This window comes from Hyla sarda, chromosome 4 (assembly GCF_029499605.1).
Source record: "Hyla sarda isolate aHylSar1 chromosome 4, aHylSar1.hap1, whole genome shotgun sequence".
NCBI classification, from domain to species: domain Eukaryota; kingdom Metazoa; phylum Chordata; class Amphibia; order Anura; family Hylidae; genus Hyla; species Hyla sarda.
This window is the reverse complement of record NC_079192.1, coordinates 192271630-192296603: the sequence shown is the minus strand read 5'-3', so window position 1 is coordinate 192296603 and position 24974 is coordinate 192271630. Positions and strand designations below refer to the sequence as shown.

General features: G+C 39.0%; 1 protein-coding gene across 1 annotated transcript in view; it reads left to right on the top strand.

Annotated features, from left to right (window-relative positions):
- The window catches only part of LOC130367428 (collagen alpha-1(VII) chain-like), a 522098-nt gene that overhangs the window by 248995 nt on the left and 248129 nt on the right, over positions 1–24974 (top strand). Inside the window, exons 53-65 of the mRNA XM_056569846.1 lie at positions 46–81; positions 1407–1433; positions 1518–1559; positions 1732–1812; positions 6625–6663; positions 7875–7913; positions 8105–8176; positions 12635–12667; positions 13972–14055; positions 15698–15727; positions 20308–20343; positions 21428–21562; positions 22084–22191. Coding sequence (XP_056425821.1) covers positions 46–81; positions 1407–1433; positions 1518–1559; positions 1732–1812; positions 6625–6663; positions 7875–7913; positions 8105–8176; positions 12635–12667; positions 13972–14055; positions 15698–15727; positions 20308–20343; positions 21428–21562; positions 22084–22191 — 762 coding nt within the window. The remainder of the gene's footprint in view (positions 1–45; positions 82–1406; positions 1434–1517; positions 1560–1731; positions 1813–6624; positions 6664–7874; positions 7914–8104; positions 8177–12634; positions 12668–13971; positions 14056–15697; positions 15728–20307; positions 20344–21427; positions 21563–22083; positions 22192–24974) is intronic.

Here is a 24974-nt window from a genome sequence, read left to right as displayed (position 1 = left end):
TATAAAAAAAACATGAAAAGCTTATTGCATCTTTATTTTTCATAGGGTATTGATGGCAAAAAAGGAAACAAAGGAGATCCTGTAAGTCAGCTGCTTTTCCCAGAGAAATGATGGTAACATTGACACTCCCATTTCTGTGCTGCCTCCTTTTTGAGGTATTATCTGTATGTACCTAAAACCCCTGAAAGATATTTCCCCATTGGAATATGCTTGAGGTGGTAGCCTTTTTTTTATTATTTTTTTAAATCAACTGGTGCCAGAAAGTTAAACAGATTTGTAAATTACTTCTATTTAAAAATATTAATCCTTCCAGTACTTATCAGCTGCACAGGAAGTTTTCTTTTTGAATTTATTTTCAGTCTGACCACAGTGCTCTCTGCTGACACCTCTGTCCATGTCAGGAACTGTCCAGAGTAGGAGCAAATCCCCATAGCAAACCTATCCTGCTCTGGACAGTTCCTGACATGGACAGAGGTGTCAGCAGAGAGCACTGTGGTCAGACAGCAAAGAAATTCAAAAAGAAAAGAACTTCCTCTGTAGTATATGTGGTATGGCAGCAGGGTGTGAGGTGCAGGGCATATGGTATTAACCCCTTGTGTTTGTGACGCCAGGGTGTGGTTAAGCCTATGGCTAGGCACGGTGGCAATGAAGACACCGACGCCAAGTTACGGACAATGGTAGCTTTACTGAAGGTAGACAGTTGTTACAATCTATGCAGTACAGCCAGGGCCCAAGGAGGTCACCAGTGACACAGAGACCTCGCAGGTTTGCTGGGACTTGTAGTAGACAGGAGAATTTAGTGCAGGCCACGCTGAGTAGACAGACTTGACTTGACTGACAGGATAGGGACTTCAGCTTACTTGCAATTGACTTGAGGCTGCAGAACTTGACTTGAGGCCTCCACTGCTCTGGACACACACTATAGGCATGACTGACCTCAGCAAAGACTTGGAGCAAAGAGAGAGAGGCTAGCTCCACCCAGGGTTTATATAGGGGAGACTAGCAGGGAACCCATAGGCCACCTTTGGGGTTAGCTGGTCACTAGTACCTCCTGGGTAACAATCACATGATACATTTATTAAAGTCACAACACACAATAAAATGCATAACATATTTATATGGGGGAAAACAACTGCAGGGGGCCCTGGGGACACTGAGAGACACTGCCTAACAGGGCAGGAGAGTACGGGGAAACACCATCCCATACTGGACCACCACATGTACATCAGCTTATATGTACTGGAAGGATTAAGATTTTGAAACAGTAGTAATTTACAAATCTGTTTAACTTTCTGGCATCAGTGGATTTAAAACAATAATAATTCCAGCAGAGTACCCCTTTAAGTAGTAGAGCATATTACTCTATATAATATTGATAATATTAAGATCTTATTTATTCTCCATAGGGGCAGCCAGGACCACCTGGAACAACTGTAAGTATATTAAATATTTTAATACTATAGTAAGCTGTATCAACAATCTTTGTGTCACATTACATTAATATTTTTTATGTTTAGGTTACCACAGTCGATAACAGTTTACTTGTCAAAGGAGAAAAGGCAAGGTTTTTAAATTGTAACACTTTATATGGTTACATAATAATGTTTGGTCATTATCAGTATAAAAAAAAAAAAAAATAATAATAATAATAATAATATATATATATATATATATATATATATATATATATATATAAATAAACTTTCTTTTTGATTTTATCTTATTGTTTAGGGGGATAAGGGAGAATTAGGCCCTCCAGGGAATTCAGGTTTAAATGGAGAAAAAGGAGACACTGGACCACCAGGCCAAAGAGTAAGCACCAATTAATAGTTTATTCCTATGTTTCCCATTTTATTATTGTGTTATTATAAACTAATATAAATAGAGTGTGATCCAACTGGTCAGTTTTATGTGCCCAGACTGTTTTTGAGTGAGATTACCTTTTTATACCATGTGTCCAGGTTTTGATTAACCCCTTAAGGACCAGGCCCATCTTGGCCTTAAAGGGGTACTCCGCCCCTAGACATCTTATCCCCTATCCAAAGGATAGGGGATAAGATGTCAGATCGCCGCGGTCCCGCTGCTGGGGACCCCTGGGATCCCCGCTGCGGCACCGCGCTATCATTACTGCACAGAGCGAGTTCGGGGACGGGGACGGAGCAGCGTGACGTCATGGCTCCACCCCTCATGACATCACAGCCCGCCTCCTTATGCAAGTGTATGGCAGGGGCGTGACGACCGCTACGCCTCCTCCCATAGACTCGTATTGAGGAGGCGGGCCGTGACGTCGTCAGGGGCGGAGCCGTCACGAAATGATGCTCCGGCCCCTGTATTGCCCGTCATTACGTGCAGAGTGAACTCACTCTGTGCAGTAATGACAGCGGGGTGCCGCAGCGGCGATCCTGGGGGTCCCCAACAGTGGGACTGTGGCGATCTGACATCTTATCCCCTATCCTTTGGATAGGGGATAAGATGTCTAGGGGCGGAGTACCCCTTTAAAGACCAGACCAATTTTATTTTTGCATTTTTGTTTTTTCCTCCTCGCCTTCTAAAAATCATAACGCTCTTATATTTCCATCCGCAGACCCATATGAGGGCTTGTTTTTTGTGTCACCAATTGTACTTTGTAATTACTTACAAATCACTTATTTTACCATAAAATGTACGGCGCAACCAAACAAATATTATTTATGTGGGAAAATTGAAAAGAAAAGAGCAATTTAACAAATTTTGGAAGGTTTTGTTTTCACGCTGTACACTTTCTGGTAAAAATGACATGTTTTCTTTATTCTTTGGGCCAATACGATTAAAATGATACCCATGTTATATTCTTTTCAATAATTGCACCGCTTAAAAAAAAACTCAAACCATTTTAACAAAATTAGTATGTTTGAAATTTCCCTATTTTGACCACCTATAACTTTCTCATTTTTCCATATATGGGGCGGTACGAGGGCTCATTTTTTGTGCCATGATCTGCAGTTTTTATCAGTACCACTTTTGCTTAGGTTTTACTTTTTAAACATGTTTTATAAATTCTTTTTTGAATAAAATGTGGCAAAAAAGCAGCAATTTTGGACTTTTAATTTTTTTTTACGTATACGCCGTTCACCGTACAGGATAATTAACAATATATTTTAATAGTTCAGACTTTTACGCATGCGGCTATACCCCATAGGGGACTATTCATAACAATCATTTGATTGTTAATACTGTTCAGTACTTTGTATAGGACATGGCACTGATCAGTATTGTCGGTGATCTACTGCTCTGGTCTGCTCGATCTCAGACCAGAGCAGAAGACCCGGAGGTGAGGGGACCTCCGGCTGCCATGCTGGATGATCGTATCCCCACGGCAGATGCCGTGATCTGTAATGATCACCGCATCTGAGAGGTTAATGGCGGACATCCGCGCAATCGCGGATGTCTGCCATTACCGGCGGGTCCCTGACTGCTGATAGCAGCCGGAACCTTCCGTGCATGACGAGAGCACCGGTCCGGTGTTCGCAATCATGGCGGCGCGTAAATGTACGTCATGGTGTGCTAAGTACCACGTCACCATGACGTACATTTACGTCCATTGTCATTAACCCCTTAAGGACTCAGCCCATTTTGGCCTTAAGGACTCAGACAATTGAATTTTTACGTTTTCATTTTTTCCTCCTCGCCTTCTAAAAATCATAACTCTTTTATATTTTCATCCACAGACTAGTATGAGTGCTTGTTTTTTGCGCGACCAGTTGTCCTTTGTAATGAAATCACTCATTATATCATAAAATGTATGGCGCAACCAAAAAACACTATTTTTGTGGGGAAATTAAAACGAAAAACGCAATTTTGCTAATTTTGGAAGGTTTCGTTTTCACGCCGTACAATTTATGGTAAAAATGACATCTGTTCTTTATTCTGAGGGTCAATACGATTAAAATGATACCCATTATTACATACTTTTATATTATTGTTGCGCTTAAAAAAAATCACAAACTTTTAAACCAAATTAGAACGTTTATAATCCCTTTGTTTTGATGACCTCTAACTTTTTTATTTTTCCGTATAAGCGGCGGTATGGGGGCTCATTTTTTGCACCATGATCTGTACTTTTTTTTGATACCACATTTGCATATAAAAAACTTTTAATACTTTTTTATAATTTAATTTTTTAATAAAATGTATTAAAAAAGTAGGAATTTTGGACTTTTTTTTTTCGTTCACGCTGTTCACCGTACGGGATCATTAACATTTTATTTTAATAGTTCGGACATTTACGCACGCGGCGATACCAAATATGTCTATAAAAAATGTTTTTTACGCTTTTTGGGGGTAAAATAGGAAAAAACGAACGTTTCACTTTTTTATTGGGGGAGGGGATTTTTCACTTTTTTTTTACTTTTACATTTTTTTTACATTTTTTTTACACTTGAAAAGTCCCCATAGGGGACTATTCATAGCAATACCATGATTGCTAATACTGATCTGTTCTATGTATAGGACATAGAACAGATCAGTGTTATCGGCGATCTTCTGCTCTGGTCTGCTCGATCACAGACCAGAGCAGGAGACGCCGGGAGCCGGACGGAGGAAGGAGAGGGGACCTCCGTGCGGTGTTATGAATGATCGGATCCCCGCAGCAGCGCTGCGGGCGATCCGATCATTCATTCAAATCGCGCACTGCCGCAGATGCCGGGATCTGTATTGATCCCGGCACCTGAGGGGTTAATGGCGGACGCCCGCGAGATCGCGGGCGTCGGCCATTGCCGGCGGGTCCCTGGCTGCGATCAGCATCCGCGATCAGCCGCGCATGACACGGGTATCGCTCCGTTGCCCGCGGTTATGCACAGGACGTAAATGTACGTCCTGGTGCGTTAAGTACCACCTCACCAGGACGTACATTTACGTCCTGCGTCCTTAAGGGGTTAAGGGGTTAAAGGGGTACTCCGGTGGAAAACTTTTTTTTAAAAATCAACTAATGGCAGAAAGTTAAACAGATTTGTAAATTACTTCTATTAAAAAATCTTTATCCTTCCAGTACTTATTAGCTGCTGAATACTATAGAGGAAATTATTTTCTTTTCGAAACACAGTACTCTCTGCTGACATCACGAGCACAGTGCTCTCTGCTGACATCTCTGTCCATTTTAGGAACGGTCCAGAGCAGCATATGTTTGCTATGGGGATTTTCTCCTACTGTGGACAGTTCCTTAAATGGACAGAGATGTCAGCAGAGAGCACTGTGCTCGTGATGTCAGCAGAGAGCTCTGTGTTCCAAAAAGAAAAAAATGTCCTCTGTAATATTCAGCAGCTAATAAGTACTGGAAGAATTAAGATTTTGTAATAGAAGTAATTTACAAATCTGTTTAATTTTCTGGCACCAGTTGATTAAAAAAAAAAGTTTTCCACCAGAGTACCCCTTTAATTTAGTACGACTGGCAGATATTGAATTCACCAAATGACTGATTAAGCTAATACTCTTTAAGAGTCTGTTTACATGGTAGAATTTCTGTGGAATTTCGGGCCAATTAATCAGTCCGAGCGCTTGAAAATGTGCTGTCTTCATAGATGGCAATGCATTCCCGAGCGGATTCTGCTGGAAAGAAAAACTGGCCTTTCACTTTTTTTTTTTTTTTTTGTGGAGGCTAAAATTTTAATTTGTTGTGAAAATTCTGACGTGTGTACAGTGCAGCAGAATGCCATTGAAAACAAGAGAAATCTGATACAATGGAATTTTCAGGCCAAATTTTATCAGTCTTGTAATAGTGCATAGTGTTGCTCGCGAATATTCGCAATTCGAATATTATTCGCGAATATAGCATATTCGCGAATTCGCGAATTTCGCGAATATAGCGCTATATATTCGTAATTACGAATATTCGTTTTTTTTTTTTTTTTCTTCACAGTACACATCACAGTGATCATCCCTCTCTGCTTCCAGCTTGTGTGGTGTAAAGAAGGCTGTAATACTACTGTGTGAGACTGACGTGCGAAAATTCACATATGCGAAAATTCGCATATGCTAATTTTCGCATATGCTAATTTTCACATATGATAATTTTCGCATATGTGTATTTTCGCATATGCGAAAATAAACCGAGGATATAACGAATATGCGAATATTCGCGAATATATGACGAATATTCGTCCATATATTCGCGAATATTCGCGAATTCGAATATGGCCTATGCCGCTCAACACTAATAGTGCACACAGTCATTTTTACTATTAGAGCTGGAAGAAACTGAAAATCAGACTATTATTTTGTTAAATAATGTGTTTTGCTTTTTTTAAATAATGTGTGTGTTTTTTAGTTTTTTTTTTGTCTGTGAATTTATTTTTTAAATAAATTGGACAGAGTTTAGCATACTATTAGCATCAGCAATCTGTTATTTCTCTGTAAAAGAATCCAAGTGCTGCTACTTAAAACTACCTTTCCTTGTTAATTCCAGCAAAGAGAATAGCAATAGTCTTAATAATGAGTTGTCTGACAGCTGCATGTTAGTGCTCATGATATTTGATTAACTGGGAAATGCATCATTTCATGTAAATTAATTAGCTCTGTTGTTATAGGGTTTGCATCAATATACGATTTCTTAGCTGTAAAGAATAAATAAATGTCTGTTTCACATTTAAGGGTCCAGAAGGACGTCCAGGACCTCCAGGCAATACTTTGGTAAGTTGCATGGAACAGTTGCCTTATTTTAACTTCCATTAGATTATCGGCATATACTAATTGTAGGTAATATGCTGATTGCTTAGTGAAAACATTGGAGTAGATTTATTAATTAACTAATAATATTCCTTATTTATATTTTGCCAACATATCTTGCAGAAGTTTACAATAAGGGAGGTATTAAACAGGTAAAATGACAGTTAATCTAAAAAATAAACAAACAATAGGATAAAAGAGAGGCCCTGCCATGCCAATAAAAGAGTACAGTCTAAAAAAAAATTACATTAAATTAAACATATTACTCTCCAGTCACTCTCTATGAAACTGATTTACTCAGCTTTAAGCTGCTTTCACACAAGCATAATATGGACATATTTTTGTGTCTGTAGCCTATACAAAAGGCCCAGCGTGACCATGGATCTAATAAAATGAACTGACGATAGGGGTCTATGATGCTGTCAGTTTGGGTCATTAAAGGGGTTGTCCAACTATTGACACACTTTCCCTATCCACAGGATAAGTGTATGATCATGATGATAAAGGGGTCCAACTGTTATACTCAAGCTCAGTTGTTAATACTGTTGCCTTGCAGTGCTGGGGTTTTGAGTTAAAATCCAACCAGGGCAACATTTGCAAAGATTTTGTATGTTCTTCCTGTGTTTGTGTGGGTTTCCTCTGGGTAATTCAGTTTCGTCCTACTCTCCAAAACATACTGAGGTAAGATCGTTAGCCCTGATGGGGACAGGTCCGATATACAGTGTTGCGGAATATGTTAGTGCTATCTGAATAAGTAAAAAATATCTAAAGCAGCACCCAATGACAATGAATGGAGTGGAAGTGTGACCATCACTCCATTCTAGCAGGAGACTTTGGAAATTATTTTCAAGAACGTAGGAGGCCCAGCCATCTCATCCCCCAGTAAAAGAGTACATTGTTAGATTCCAAAAGAGAGTACAGTATAATACAATAAAGAATACAGTAAAGTTGGCAACATCTATACAACTAAGCCCTGCTGGTCTATCAAAGTTTGGGGGCTGTTGTGCAAAGATGGGTCCATAAAAAGATGACCAATGGTCTAACAATATTTAATGGTCTAACAATGTTTAATGTTCTAACATTTAGTGTAGCAACAACAACATACATTTATGTACATGCACAAAACCGTGTGTCTTTATCTTAAGCAATTGGCTAATTTTGTTTTGTGTCTACAGGTAGAATCTGTTCCAGATAAAGGAGAGAAAGGGGAAAAGGTAATAATGATGACTTTCTCTGAAACCTAAAAAATTGCCTTTTTATGGCTTTTTCAGTCAGAAGAAGTACAGTGAGAAATGCATGGTTAGCAGAGTGATCAATGGCATCATAAGTTGCCAGATGTACTGCAACATCTTCAAATGTCTTGTGTTTTCCATTGGATTTTATAGTTGTTTTGTTGTTGTAATAGGGAAGTCCAGGCACATCTGGAAAGAATGGCATGGATGGCAAAGATGGAATCAATGCACCACCTGGACAAAAGGTTGCACATAATTTATTTACTTTAATATTATGGTGGGTTACATGAACTAGGAAACTTAGTATGTGTGACAATAGTAGGAATAGAGTTTTTAATATTTGTAACATAAAAACTCAACAACGTTAATATTTATCTTATGCAGACTTATGCAAACTTTAGCCAGAGCAGCATTTAATAGCTGTACTCTCTGCTGTCCCTGCTACAGTATTGAATAAGGATACGAACCCCCACAGCCACATTATTTTACCCATTGTTTTTCAAGAAGTGTAAGACCCTCTATTGGGCCAAAACAGCTATTACATAACAAGACAAGGGTAAACACAAATTGCAGAGGACCTTTGTGCAAAGAATGTGCCTGCCTCCCCTATAACCTAACCACACCCCAGCCAGGTGCATATGAAACTATACAAATTAGAAGAGGACTAAAATAGCAAACTAGCTAATACTCACCTCTCTCCTCCTCCTACGCTGTGCACTTCATGCACCTCTGTTTGTATGCAGAGTTGCTTCAGCTGTGATGTCATGTTGACAGGACCACTGTAGCCAATTATTGGTGTTTGGCTGAGACTAGTAATTGGCTACAGTGGTCCCATCCATGTGACATCACCGCTGCAGGTCTGTAAACAAACAGTTCAGAGTATCCAGCTCCTGAATGATTAGCATGTGCTTTACATGTCCACTCAGCAAAACTCCACACATTTTTCACAGACAGGCAGCATATTTTTTTCAACTCTGTTCAATGCCGACCTATAATAGGTACAAGTATTTAATATATACGTTGTGACAGTTAAATGCATACCAAATACGTGGAGTGATATTTTACTGTATATGTATTTAAAAACATAAATGTCAACTTTCGAGAGGGAAAACTATGGAGATATATAAGAACTAGTGGCGTGCACTGCAAAAAAATTTTCCTGTGCCCTGCTCATTTATGTAGAGTTACATTGTTGCAGATGCTGTTACGGGCCAGATTATTTGTGTCTAGGGTATAGATCTGTTAATTTATGAGGGTCTCTCCCCTAACACAGGCCTTCTACCCACTCTAGAATAAATCTAGTTAAAGATAAAACAGCTATGTGCTAAACTGTTGACATCAGAGAAGTGGCTAGACTTCTAAAAACTCAGAGATTAAAACCTCAATACACATTTGTCCCCCACCACACATACACACACGCACAAAAATGTGTGTATAGTTTATATATTAGTTATAATATAAAATTGTTGCCGATAAGGTGCAAGTATTACTACCATACCGTGATGAAATATTACCTCCGTACTGCTACTGAACCAAATGTTCAATACACAGAAAAATATTACCAATGATACAACTATATAATGACTAATTAATTCCGCCTCACCATGAGCACTACCTCTACCATTACGGTACAATTATGTCCAACGGCTCACAGATTACATCTTCTCTGATCGGAATCATTCACTTTCCTTTTTCTTCTCCATCCGGCACAGACCCCCATGATGGCTTTTTACAGCCATAAATCATCTCTGCAGGTCCTTCCAGTTTGTAGGTAGGCCTCACCATTGGGTAGGAGCCACCCAAGGAGATAATTTCTCTCTGTAGAAAGGTTCCATCCCTGTAAGTAGATCCTCCCCTTGGTTAGTCATCCTGTAGATAGTTTCCAACATGCAGGTAGTTTGTTTCTTGTAGGTAGTTGCCCTCCACACCCTCTATGTAGTTTGTCCTCTTAAAGGAGTAGTCCAGTGGTGACTCAGTGGTGAGCAACTTATCCCCTATCCTAAGGATAGGGGATAAGTTGCAGATCACGGGTGGTCCGACCACTGGAGCCCCCTGCGATCTCTTGTACGGAGCCCCGACAGCCCGCGGGAAGGGGGCGTGTCGACCTCTGCACGAGGCGGCGGCCGACACGCCCCCTCAATACAACTCTATGGCAGAGCCGAAGCGCTGCCTTCGGCAATCTCCGGCTCTGCCATTGAGATGTATTGAGGGGGCGTGTCGGCCACCGCTTCGTGCGGGGGTCGACACCCGCTATCTGGGCCGAGAGCCGGGGCCCCGTACAGAGAGATCACAGGGGGCCCCAGCGGTCGGACCCCCCGCGATCTCAAACTTATCCCCTATCCTTAGGATAGGGGATACGTTTTTCACCACTGGACTACCCCTTTAAGGTAAGTCCCCCTCCCCGTTGTTAGTTTCCCTCTTGTAGATAGCCCCACACCACTCTGTAGGTAGTTTCCCCCTACCCCCTTAAAGGTGGTTTCCTACTTCTCCCATAATCCCCTTGGCTCGACTCCCATGCAGTCCTTAGTTCTCTTGGCATCTTGTGATCGCAAGCATGATTCTCCTGACAGCTTAAAAAGTGATTGACAGAGCAATGACACAGTGGCTCTCTGCTCTGTCAAAGCTCCACATTTAACCACATTAACATACATATCAAACTGCTGGTATATACGCTTACTGCCTTTCATTTTATAGACCACGTTGTATCATATTTAGGCTATTGAATACTCTAGTCCTGAAGTAGTACTGATGATTTTGGACAAATGATATGGCATTGTAATTGTAACATTTTCCATTGGGATATTAGTCTTTTAATGCAGATTTATTCACAGATAAGTCTTTTTCTTTGCTCAGTATGACCCTCCTATTAGCCACTGGGAAATTGGTCCTTTTGTCTGCGGAGATTTGTAGGAATTAGCTTCCAGTGGTAAAAGGCCATTTTGTCTATAAACCACATTTAACTGTAGGACGCACATACAATTAAATGCTCTGTACACCCTGCAGCTGAGTGGGCCTGGAACAGGATGTCCCAATACTTGCTGATGCCAGCCCAGGAGCCCCCTCTGCCTCAGGGGCCAGTATGAGACTGTACTTAGCTCCCTGGGCCCCTGAACCAGCTTCAGCGGCGATATGTCCACCTCTGCAAAAAGACATAAACCCTGATTTACTAAGAGTGGAGTGTAGGTTTCTTTGTGGGTTTTAATTCCCTACAATTATTTTTTCCACCGCATTTACTAAGGTTTCCCTATATTTTGTACTTTCCCTACATTTTGCTTTTTTTTTTACACATGCTCTGATCTGTCTGGTTTTTCTCAGCTCAAATCCACTACATTTTCTGTGGAAACCTTAGTAAATATGTTGGTTTTTTGTGAAAATGTCAGGAACACACCCCTTTTCTGGGGCCACGCCGCCTTTTCCTGACAGCCATGCCCCTTTTTTGGGTTTTCTCAGTAAAATGGAGAGTTAGTCAGGTTTTTTGCAATTCTGGCGCAAATTCTGGCGCAGACAGAATTTCTGGTGCAATGCACCAGAATCTGATGCACAAGCCGAAAAAGCATGTCGGGTTTTCAATAGTAAATGAGGACCATAGACTCTTCAAGACCCTTGAAAGCCTGAAGGTGTTCTTTATCTGACATTTTCAACAGATGTCTGACTAAATGAACTCTTTAATTTTCTGAACAATTTTCACAGTGTGGCAGGGTGTATTATCTTGCTAAAGGAGACCATTAACTTTAAAGAATGCCATTGCCTTGTATTAGATGTTTTATCACACAGAGCTGTCAGCCTGATATAAAAGAGAATGTTATTAGGCCAGGCCACCTTTTTCTGCTGCTTTTGGTGGTGGGCAAGAGCCAGCATGGGTACTTTCTCTGGTCTTTGGCTACACAGCCCTATACACAGCAAGCACTATTGCATTGCTTGTTCTTATATTTTTTGTTTTAGCCATCAATTGTGCTATAGTATATGAACAAGCATAAGAAACAAAGATACTGAGCACTCACTGAGATGTTCTTGCTGTGGCTTCTTTATTCGTTCACCGAACAAACGGGAGTATAGCAGTGCAGGGAGGCTGGTGGAAGAGCTGGTGGACGAGACGCGGGGGTATGGAGCGACATATTGCATTTATCTTGGAATTTATGGGTGGTGCCTTTAAGTGCTCTCTTGGTCTTATTACACATATTTGTGCTATAGTATATCTTCTCAGGTATCAGATCAGAATCTCTAACATTCAATCCCAAAGCACTCCCTCCTTGCGCCACTTTTACTAGGTACTAATCACTGTATTCTGGGAGTACCACACCAGATTCCAGTCTGACCCAGCCATTTAGTCATCACAATTTGCACCTTGCCAGAATTCCTCATGCCTATACATTTGCCCATTGTGCTCACCATTAAACATGTCTCCTTTGAGAACTGTTCACTTGCTACCTAACATATCTCATATCTTGACAGATGCCACTGTAAAAAGAGAATCAATGTTACTTTATCCATCAGTGATTATAAATCTTATAGGAAATTGGTGTCTATATATACAGAAAATATAATTATGTGTATGTGTGTATACATATATCACACAAATGTGTAGGTAATAAATCATAAATACTAATTTATAAATCATTGAACAATATTTTCTGTTTATATGTGTCATTTTCATACAATTAAGCGCAATTGTTAAATTTAAATATGGATTGTGTCATTTGCAGGGAGAGTCTGGACAAAAAGGGGAGCCAGGAGATGTGAGTATTTTTTGGAAAATTAGACTGTGACAATGATAATGGCTCTGTTCACATTGGTTCACACTTTAGATAATATCTATTTAGAAGGCAACAGCTTTACAGTAGTGTTAAGCGGCATCGGCCATATTCGAATTTGCGATATTTCGCGAATATATGGACGAATATTCGCCATATATTTGCTAAATTCGCATATTCCTAATATTCGCGTTTTATTTGCGCACATGCGAAAATTCGCGTATTCGAAAATTTGCATATACAAAAATTTGCATATACGAATATTCGCATATGCGAGAATTAACATGTGCAAATTTTCGCATATGCGAAACTTCGCACGCCAGTCTCACACAGTAGTATTAGAGCCTTCTTTACACCACACAAGCTGGAAGCAGAGACGGATGATCACTGTGATGTGTACTGTAAAAAAAAAAAAAAAAAACGAATATTCGTAATTACGAATATATAGTGCTAAATTCGCGAATATTCGCGAATTCACGAATTTGCAATATTCGCGAATAAAATTCGCATTGCGAATATTCGTGAGCAACACTACTTTACAGGGACTCTTTACATGGCACCCAAAGACCTTAGCTTGCCTAACAATGCTCTAGACTTGAAGGCTTGGCCCTGTTCCTCAGAGTTCGCCTCTGAGCCCAAATATCTCTAGGACTGAGTGGAATAGATGGACTGGGAGCCACTTCTCTCTCACTGCACCACAATTTCAATTTCAGTGGCATAAAATAATCTTCTCAGGCAGTACAATGCTTTGCTGCTAAAAAAAAAATAAATAAATGGGTATTTTGTATTTATTGCCTTTTTGTTGCTTTTCATTAATAAAAATCGTTGAATCAAATATTCAAAGAATCACATGACTTGAACATCACATGAAAAATAAATGAATAAAAAAAATTAAACAGAAAAAATGCATGCGTGTAGTAAAACACTATTTGAGAAAAGAAGGCTACAAAATGTCAATTGCTGCAGTTGTATTTGGCTATTTTGCCAATCAAAACACAATGAAAAAGTATGTGTGGAGGAGGCTGTGTTTGTAGGTTTAAATTCCATGAAGGGCAATATCTGCATGGAGATGCAGATACTGATAAATGTATTTGGAATTTAGATTGTGAGCAATATTTGAAACAATGGGCCAATGTGAATAATAACAAGCTCTGTATTTCCCTATGTTGGCATTATATAAGTAAAGGAATTATTATTATGGAATCAACACTTCCATCAGATTAATGTGCAATCTGTTGTTTATCTGTGTTTGCGAAAGAAATAATACTAACCACAATGTATTTCCACAGAGTGTGACATCTAGTGTTATAGGTTTAAAGGGGGATCGTGGTGATGTGGGACCACAAGGCCCCCCTGGGCCACTAGGACCACAGGTAATGAAACACATATATTTTTTTTAAGTCTTAAACTGTTGTAACAACAAGAAATGTAATATTATTGAATCTTAAATTCTGACAGATTATAAACATAGCTCTGTTGTTCTATACTTATTCCAGGCATGTTGATAATTATATTGTTACTTCTGGAAGTTACTTGAGTATGTTATTTGCTATTCATATTGTAATGTCAATCATTGGGGAGTTAAGTAACCTTGTTAGAAGGCTCATGTGTTGCGACCTCTTTTAATAGCTATACATCTTCTCAATTATTATTATTATTTTTTGTTATGGGAGCCCAAGGCCCATTTTTGCTTGTGGAGAGACAACACTTGCTCATCCTGTCCAATCTCACAAAGCATAAAATAGAAAATGAAGCAATTCTTTAAAGAATTGTAATTAAAAATGTCCTACCATCTTGTTTCTACTAGCAACTATGTGGTTCTACTGTACATGTCTTTATGGTAAGAGACAACACACAAACCATACATACATACAGTTTCATCCTGTAGTCCTGTATAATTTCTTACATCTGTCCTTTACTCCTTGCTAGCCTACAAAATCTATGTTAGTATAAATTAGAAACTAAATGGAAGTGAGGTGGCCCAGTACAGGAGTTGCACCCCTGTATCATTGCTGTCCTGTCAGGCGGACTCTATTGCGGTGTCCCTGAGTCTCTTTTTAATCCATGTAAATGGTTATTTATGCCTTTTGTTATCAATTATAATGTCTTATACTGTTATGTGCCTTTAAATACTGTTGCCATCTGTTGTAACCAAGGAAGGCACCAGTGATCACGGGACTTATAGGGTGATCTATGGAAACCCTCCAGAGTCTCCCCCATATAAACCCTGGGAGGAACTAGTTCAGTCTCTTGGAGTTTTGAGGTCAGTGCAGTAAGGTCAAGTCCTAAGAGAGTGTATGTTGTCCTGAGGAGGCCCAAGGCCTACCACACAGCCACACTTCCACTAATCCAGTGCCCCATAGGTGAACGTCAAAACCTGGTAAGCTACATACGGGGTAAAGTCAGTCCAGTCAAGTCAGTCAAGATCAGTCTGTATACAGTCAGTGTGGGCCTGCAGAACATTGTCCAAATCCACTACAAGTCCTAGCGAGCCCTAAAGTCTCTGAAGTCACTGGTCACCTCCTTGGGCCTAACAGAGCTGTCAAGACTATTACACCTGTCTACCACAGTAAAGCTGCCGTTGTTCCGTAACTTGGCAATGGAATCATTATTTGCCCCATCGCCTAGCCCAGGATCCAGCGGTATACCTTCGGGTGGTGTAGATGTTAAGCCACGACCTGGCATTACGAACACAAGGGGTTAATGCCATTTACCCCTAGGGTAATAACATCTGCCCTCATCACATCCTCACCACAGAAAGAAATATGGCGCATGATAAAATGATACAAGAATTGTTCGTTGTCTGATACTGTGGAGATGAACTGTCTACAAAGAAACTGTCGAAATAAAACAAATAGGCAGAGGTGCTGCAATGTATTGGCAAGAGAAAATAATTATAGCTGCAAATTTTTACTTTAAGCATATGATTATATATCCAGTTCACCCGGTCAGATATGTAAATATAATTTAGCTTGTGAAGTCCACATACATTTCATTTTCTTATTTTATATTAAGGGTGTTCCTGGAAAAAATGTAGAAATGAAGGTAAGTACCTAACCTTACATTAACTTACTACTTTAACCATATTGTTTAACCCCTTAAGGACCAATACAAATAAACCTGTACGCCCCTGAAAGACCAGGCCTGTTTTTTCAAATCGGGGATGTCTGTCTTTAGTAGAGAATAACTCTGGTAACGTTTTGCCAATCACGATAATTCTGACATTGTTTTTTTGTCACAAGTCGTCCTTCATGTACATAGTAAAAGTAAGCCGATATCATTTGTAGTTTTTTTTTACAATGTAAAAAATCATGAAATTTTTACAAAAAATTAAGATTTTTTGCTATTTTAACACTAATAGGTTGCATATATTTATACATACTGACCAAATAGTTTATGAAACCGATACTTTCAGATGTCTACTTTATTTTGACGTCATTATTTTGTTTTTAATTAACATTTTAAATTAGTTAGAAGCCTAACAATTTAACTTGAAATTTTGAAAACTTTGAAAATTTGAAAAGTACATCTTTTTTTGTGTGCTATGCAAGGCTTGCAGAAATTAAAAAGGTAGTAGAACATAGGAACACCCCCCCAAATAACCCCATTTAAAAAACTAGACCCCTCAAGGTATTCGCTAGGGGGTACAGTGAGTATTTTAACACCATCGTTTTTTTGGCAGGAATTATTACAAAGTCAGTGTTAAAAATTCAAAATTTGCAATTTTTCACAAATGCATCATTTGAGGGGCAGATTTTTTGTACATCACTTCTGATATTGAAAGAAATGCACCCTATATTTTATTTAGCTGCTTGTCCCATGTTCGGAAATACCCCCGCTTTGGCCATATATGGTTCCTTGGCCGCGTGGTAGGACTCAGAAGGAGAGGTGCGCCATTTGGCTTTCAGGGCAGAACAGTACCCCCACCCCCACAAGTGACCCCATTTATATACCGCACCCCTAGAAGTTATTGGCTGGACCAGGGACCTCTCTGATTGGTCCTTGGTTGGCTGACAGTATAACGCATCTGTCTGTGACAGTTAAGGCTCCTGATGGATATATCCGCCATGTTGTGGGAATAAGCACCCGTTCATGGCGAATATATCCATCACTGCTGCAGCTGGGTAGCTCAGTGTGTCCGCTCATGACTGCTGCATAATGTGTAGGATCACATGGTGGACATCCGCAGCATATTACATGCTGCGGATGTCCGCCAATGCGATCCTACACATTATGCATTTTTTTTTAAATTAGATTCATTTAATAAATGTATTTTTAATATAAATATATATATATATATATATATTATTTATTTATTTTTTTTACACTTTTATTACATTTTTATTTATTTTTACACTTTTATTTTATTTATTTATTTTTACACTTTTTAATGCTTTGGAATACTTAGTATTCCAAAGCATTGCAGTTATATGCTGCCTGCCAGTTTTCACTAGCAGGCAGCATATTAGGACGTGCCTCTGGCACCTGGGGGTCTTTGTAGGACCCCAGGCTGCCCAGGTATGCAGCAGCACCCCGCGATGCAGGAGAGACAGAGGGAGCCCCCTCCCTCTGTCAGAACTCCTTACAGCACGCGGTCACTTCTGACCACGGCTGTAAGGGTTAAACTGTCGGGAGTGAAGCGAACTTCACTCCCGGCAGTGCAGCAGGCCCCGCCAGCCACGTATTACACACAGCACCCCGCAATCGCGATGCGGGGTGCTGCAGAGGAGACAGAGGGAGCCCCCTCCCTCTGTCATAACACTTACAGCCCGTGGTCACTTCCGACCGTGGCTGTAAGGGTTAAAACTGCCGGGACCAAAGTTTACTTCGGTCTCGGCAGTGCAGCAGGGTCCCTGCCGCGATCTCGTGGGTGCACTGGGCAGCACCCACGAGAATAATGGACGAGTATAGACGTCCAGGTGCGGGAACGGTCGCCAACCTGGACGTCTATACTCGTCCGTGGTCGTTATCGGGTTAAAGGGTACCTCTCATCAAATAAACTTTTGATATATTTTAGATTAATGAATGTTGAATAACTTTCCAATAGCATGTTAATGAAAAATATGCTTCTTTCTATTGTATTTTTCCCGATCAGTCCTGTCAGCAAGCATTTCTGACTCATGCTGGAGTCCTAAACACTCAGAGCTGCCAGCCTGCTTTGTTCACAGCCAAACAGGCTGTGAACAAAGCAGACTGGCAGCTCTGAGTGTTCTCCTTTGTGAACAAAGCAGACTGGCAGCTCGTAGTGTTTAGGACTCCAGCATGAGTCTGAAATGCTTGCTGCCAGGACTGGTAGGGAGACCCCTAGTGGTCACTTCTTCAAAGTGGAAAATTAAATAGAAAGAAGCATATTTTTTAATAACATGCAATTGTAAAGTTATTCTGCATACATTAATCTATGCTATATGAAAAGTTTTTTTGATGAGAGGTACCCTTTAAACAAGCATGGCGTTATATAGTTGATAAGGTTAAAAGCAACCAAGGTTTCATCAAGTCCAACCTATAACCCTACTGTGTTGATCCAGAGGAAGGCAGAAAATATTTATGAGGCTGATGCTAATTGCCCAATAAAGCATTTGTGGAATGTACAGAAAAGTCTGATCCATGGAGGCCACATGGCTCAACCTACAGGACTTAAAGGATCTGATAATGTCTTGGTGGTAGATACCATAGGACACTGATGTCCAAACTGTGGCCCTCCAGCCGTTTGCTGTCTGGGCATGCTAGGATTTGCAAAGCATGCTGGGATTTGTAGTTTTGCAACATCTGGAAGGCCACAGATTGGACATCACTGCCATAGGAGGTCTTCAGAGGTCTTGAGAAGTTCATGCCTTAATGAGCTAGAGTTGTTCTGGTAGCACATGGGGACCTATACAATTCAGAAATGTGGTTTCAATAATATGGCTTGGTTGGCTATAGTTTGGTGTAGTTGTTATGCTACTGATGTATGATACTTTGGACAAGGTGGACACTATCCAATAAATGCACTGGAGTGCTCGCATGACACATACCAAGACATGGCAAACAAGAGACTCATGCAACATATACTGCACCTCCAAAAATGATATGTATTCCAAAAATGATATAGTAACACATAACACAGAGTTAGACCAAAAAACACAACACAGTTTCTAAAACAATGAATCACAAGAGATATATTTAATACAGATGATGGGAATGAAACCCCACATGTATCGCTGTACAAGGCCTGAGGACTACTACAGTAGTCCCTCAACATACAATATTAATCCGTTCCAGTAGAACAATTGAATTTTGAAACCATTATATGTTTAGTCCAGAATACCACTCACTTCCCCATACTGTACACAATGCTAGCTGTGCACACTAGAGGTTGAGTGAGACCTCTAGTGTGTGAAGGAAGAGGAGGGTAGCGCTCATTGGACACCTTCAGCAAGAAGCTGCTGGCTAAGGCTGCGTTCACACGGCCGTCTAGACCCGTCCCGTTCTTCTCTCGTCAAAGATAAAAAAAACGGACTTAAAAAAACGGACAATAACGGATGGAAATGGATGTTATCCGTTTGTATCCGTTTTTGTTCAGTTAATAAACCCCCCCAAATTTTTTTTGTTCTGAGCATGCTGAAAAGTAAAAACGGATCAAAAAACGGATTGAAAAAACGGATGCAAACGGATGACATTAAAGGCTCATCCGTTTTCCATAGACTTCAATGTTAAATTTACTGTATCCGTTTTTTCTTCCGTTTTTTTGGACGGAAGAAAAAATACTGCATGTGCCGTTTTTACTGCCGTCAAAAAAAACGGAAATGAGTGCAGAGGGGTGCAAACGGGTGCGAAAGGATTGTAAAAAAAATCCCATTCACATGAATGGGATTTTTTTTTTTACCGTTTTGGATCCGTTTAAAGCCTGCAAGAAAGGAAACAAAACGGGGATAAAACAACGGGGACAGATGGCCGTGTGAACGAGCCCTTACTGGACATTGTTGAGGAATCGGCGCAACAACAGGGAGGCTGAGGAATGAGAAAACACGTGAGTGACGGAGACTCACTGTGTCTGTGTTGAGAACAGTAGTACTACAGCATGTGCAGTGGAACATGGCACATTAAATGGCCCAGTGGCAGCTCCTGTAGTCAGTGCTGCCGGATTGCCGCTTTGCTCAGTTTCTTAAGTACAGTGGCTCTCTCCCTCTGAGTACCTTTCCTGATTGGTGAGATACCCCTATCATATTGTGGTACAGCTATTGTTGTAATAGGTTTACATTTTATATCCTATTTTTGTATTGTTTTTAAAGATCAGTATTTCTTTTGATTCATTGTTTAACCAACTGTGGACTGGACATTGCAGTGTATTTATGCTCTATCTCTTTTTTTTCCATTTTTGCATAATTTTTGTAGGTACAGTCAATTTTGCTTGTCTTTGTTTCTAGTCCACTTGCTATGTTACTTACCTGAACTTTGAAATGTCCTAATATACTTACTGTAGCACATTTATTACTGGTATTATGTTAAGTTGTTCCATCATGTCAATATGTTAGTAGATTTTCAAGTCACAAAATGTGTGTTAAATGTAGGAAATATTATTTTCTTTAGAAATGTTTATTTAAAAAAAAAAAAAAAACTTATTAAGCTTTGCCTCATTTCTTTATTAGGATTTGGAGTTTCTATTAGAATCATATGGTATTAAGGTAAGTAGAGTGTTTCTTGTCCTATAATTCAGGAAAACAATATATTTGAGACAATTGGAATTTCAAACTTCCACTTTAAAGGGGTACTCCGGTGGAAAACTTTTTATTTTTTTAAATCAACTAATGCCAGAAAGTTAAACAGATTTGTAAATTACTTCTATTAAAAAAATATTAATCCTTCCAGTACTTATTAGCTGCTGAATACTACAGAGGAAATTGTTTTCTTTTTGGAACACAGAGCTCTCTGCTGACATCAGGACCACAGTGCTCCCTGCTGACATCTCTGTCCATTTTAGGAACTGTCCAGAGCAGCATATGTTTTCTATGGGGATTACCTCCTGATCTGGACAGTTCTTAAAATGGACAGAGATGTCAGCAGAGAGCACTGTGGTCATGATGTCAGCAGAGAGCTCTGTGTTCCAAAATGAAAACAATTTACTCTGTAGCATTCAGCAGCTAATAAGTACAGGAAGGATTAATATTTTTTAATAGAAGTAATTTACAAATCTGTTTAACTTTCTGGCACCAGTTGATTGAAAAAAAAAAAAAAGTTTTCCACTAGAGTACCCCTGGTGTATAGACTCTTTTAATAAATAGAAGACTATTATAAACTGATATATGTGCTGGACTAGTAAGTATACTGCTATAACATAGACTATAATCCATTCTTCACCATAATTTCTACTTAGTATAAGCAGGTATTACACAGTGTGTGTACTCAGCCCTTAGAAGATGCCAACCTTCCATTTTTCAGTGATATTTTATATGCTATGTATTGTTTTCAAATAGAATATTGGTAGCCAGCCACTTTTGTTTTCTATTTACTACTTTTTCTGTTTACTACTTACTTAGTTCACATAGGCGGATTACGAGCTTATTTCCCACAAGAAAAGGAGCTGCAGACATTCTGCTGCAAAAAATTGGCCACAAAACAACCCACAGCGGCTAAAACTTGCTGTGGGAATTGCGCTCGTAACCCACCCGGGTGAATATATCCATAGTGTATAAAGGTGTTACAAGGCATATGGAGTAGGTAAGCCACTAATCCAATTACTTTGAATTTCCTTCCATTATTCTGTTTTAGCTAAGTCTCCTTAAGGAATTGACTGACCATCTCATACAAAATGGAGTTGCAGATTTTTTTCAGCATTTCTCAAACTCTAAGAAGGATCGGACTGTAAAGAAGAAACAGAATGTAAAACATACCACAGACAATATTGTAAGTTATACAAACCTATTACACAGATCCATACACCTGACAAAAATAACAATAAATATAAAATGATGTGCAGATTTAGGAAAGTACTGTAAACCATTGTTGGCAAATAAAGTGCAATAAATAACCATAAATATGGAAGAAAGCAAATTAAATAATACCTTGTATAACAGGGTTACACAATAACTGTAAGAAATAAAACATAATAATAAGAAGCAGTGCTAAAATAGTATTGCTGTTTAGAAAAAATAAATGTCATGTGCAAATATCGTGCAGAGTATACATCCAATATAGTAGACCTCCCCAAAAGATCACCTGATTGAGAAGACCACCCCCTTATCCAGATCAGATTTTGTGTGACGGGATTTTTAGTCCACCATACATTATGCATTGTGGTCATTTTCTTTGAGAAGACCACCCCATAAAAGACCATGTTTTGATGGAAAGTTTTCACGGTACATACTTTCCTACAGCACAATCTATGGCAATGTCACATGTCTTGACTTTATTATATTACATTGCAGGACGCTTCAAAACATGAAATTTCAAATGAAACAGAAGATGAGGATATAAATTTGAGTACAGTTCTGGAAAACACATTCACAAGCGAAGGTGTAGAGATACAAACACAGGTACAGCTTGAAGGAGCAAAGAATCTCTTCTGGCTAGAGACTGATATACAATACCTAGTTTGAACATTCTTTCAACCAAAAAAGTATTAGAAAATGAATTATTGCCATAGAAAATGCCTTCATTTTTATACTATTCTAATAGCCTAAATAATAACTATCTGGCTAATATTTAGCAGATTTATACTGGAAAAAACACTTTCCAATTTAAGGATTCATAGGCATGGACATCCTGAAATTATACAGTTTTTTTTTGTTATATTTCGATGGAAAGTTAGAATAGGTAAGTATTTTGTTGTGTTGCTTGGAAAGACCAGACAATAATAGTTTTTACCAAATATAGCAAAAAAGAAAGAAAAAAAAAAAACCTTCATTTGACTCTTTATGAATTCATTCAGGCATATAAAGGAGCAGTGAAGGCCCCATGCACTTTTTTGGTGCCCTATTTTAAAGCTCTGTACAAAGTGGAGCTGTAAAACAACCATGTACATGAGACTTTGAAATGAAAAGCTGAATAAAAAAAAAAAAAGCTAACATCTGTCATTTCAGTAAGCTCATGTAAAAAATAAAGTTGGGCTTTATCCCAGGCAGACTTTACAAGTTGTATGCTGATTTGAAAAGAATAGGATTAGTTACTCGCCTATAGCTAAATAACAACTAGCAACAAAGATATAATAATATTGTGATAAAAAATAGGCATACTCCTGATTCTTAAAATTGTGCATTGCCTTCTTTTGTATCTATGATACTTGTAGACTTTTGTGATAACTGGGAATGAGGCCCTTTATTCCATTAAATCTGTTAATTCCGGGCCAGCCTAGGACCATGGCCGCCGGAGTGCAGGTTTGTTTTGGGTGTCCCCCAGTGGGTGTGGTTATATAATTAATGCATCTCCTTCACAAATGTCCCTTCTAGACATGAAAAAAGGGAACCTAACTAGCAGGAACCCTGTATGAAGAGACTAATAAAAGGGGATAACCATGAATTGGAATGAAAGCAAACAAATCATCTATGAGGAAAATTGGTGAATGGGCAACACAAACTAATTTTTTTTTGCCCATACCATGCACACTCACCATTACTAGTTCTGCAGTGGCAATTGTTCATTAAAGCACAGATTCATCTATGCATTTCATTACAGCAACTTGGCCATGTGATCCCCAATCTGACCCACAGAAAATCACAGTGCTTAAAGGGGTATTCTGGCCTTAGACATCTTATCCCCTATGCAAAGGATAGGGGATAAGATGTCTGGCTGTCTTGCCCCCTTCCCACAGAGATGAATAGAGGGGGTGTGGTATTATGTCACAAGGGGGAGTGGCAGTGACATAATTTCTCTGTCTTGGGAGAAGCGCCCAGCACAGAATGCCGTGGGGGTCCCTGCGATCAGACATCGTATCCCCTATCCTTTGGATAGGGGATAAGATGTCTTAGGCCGGAATACCCCTTTAATGTGTCAGAGGAAGTGGTCAGTCATTGGGCAACTGTATTCCTGTGTTCTTATTACCTATAAGATCCCTCCTAGCGGTGCATAGACCCCTTTCCACTCAGCTCCATCTGTATATTTCTGCTATCTCTATGGCAACAGGATATACTTTAATTAACTTTGAATAAGAAAACACATCAAAGCAGCATGTAGTGAGAACTTACAACAACCCACTTATGAATCTCAGCTGTTTAGGATTCAAGTTGCTATAGTCTAGCTAGGTGATTAGGTGGTCTCGTTAGGTGAATTGATGTGATTACACTCCACCCTATCTCTGCAAAGCATTGGAAATATTTCCTGTTCTAAAATAGAAACAAATATGGCTTAAAATCTATGCCTGCCTCATCAGCTAAAACAGGTAAGCACAAGGCATGCACAAGAACATCTACATTATTCTCATATAATAGCATATGCTGCACTATATAAGCAAAACAATCTTCTTTAAGGATTGTTTCTTTAAGGATAAATCACAGCCAAAAAAATAACAACAAAAACAGGGTAAGAAGATTCCTAAATGACTCAGATTGTTAAAAAAAAAATTAAACCACACACAGATCATGGAAAATAAGCAATGGCAGATTAGTTGATAAAAATAGCTAATCTCTGGCACATGTTTGGTGCACACAATTAATAAATAGAGTGAAATGCATTTCCTTATGCTTTTTCCACCCAAAAAAAAAAACAAAAAACAGTAGTACACTAGCCTCAGACTCGTACAATTATACCGATACCTCATTTATATAATTTCCATCATGTTTTACTATTTTTAAAATTAAAACCTAAAAAAATATATATTGAAATAATTTTTTGACCCCTATAACTTTTTTTTTCTATACTTTTTTTTGTCTACAATTCTGTAAGGTGTATTTTTTTTTGTTGCATAATCTACTTTTTACCATTTTGGCATTAGCATTTGTTCTATATTTTGCTGTAAATGATTTGGTATTTTTAATGTTTACGCCATTCACCAGGAGGTTTCATTGAGGTTATATTTTAATAGTTTGGACATTTCTGCACCCAACAATACCAAATATTTATTGTTTTGTTTTTTACATTTTTTTTTAAATAGGAAAAGAGTGAGATTAAAATTTTCATTATGTATATATATTTTTCATTATTATTATTTTTTTCAGTTGACTCTCAGCACTAAGACTACAACCGATCAAAACTTTTGACTGTATTACATGTCAAAAGTTTTTTTTTAAGTTACAGTAACGCTTTAAACAGTGTAAACTTAGAACTTCAGACCAGACAGTCTAAAAAGTCACCAGTTTAATTTTTTTCAATCGTGGATCTTAAT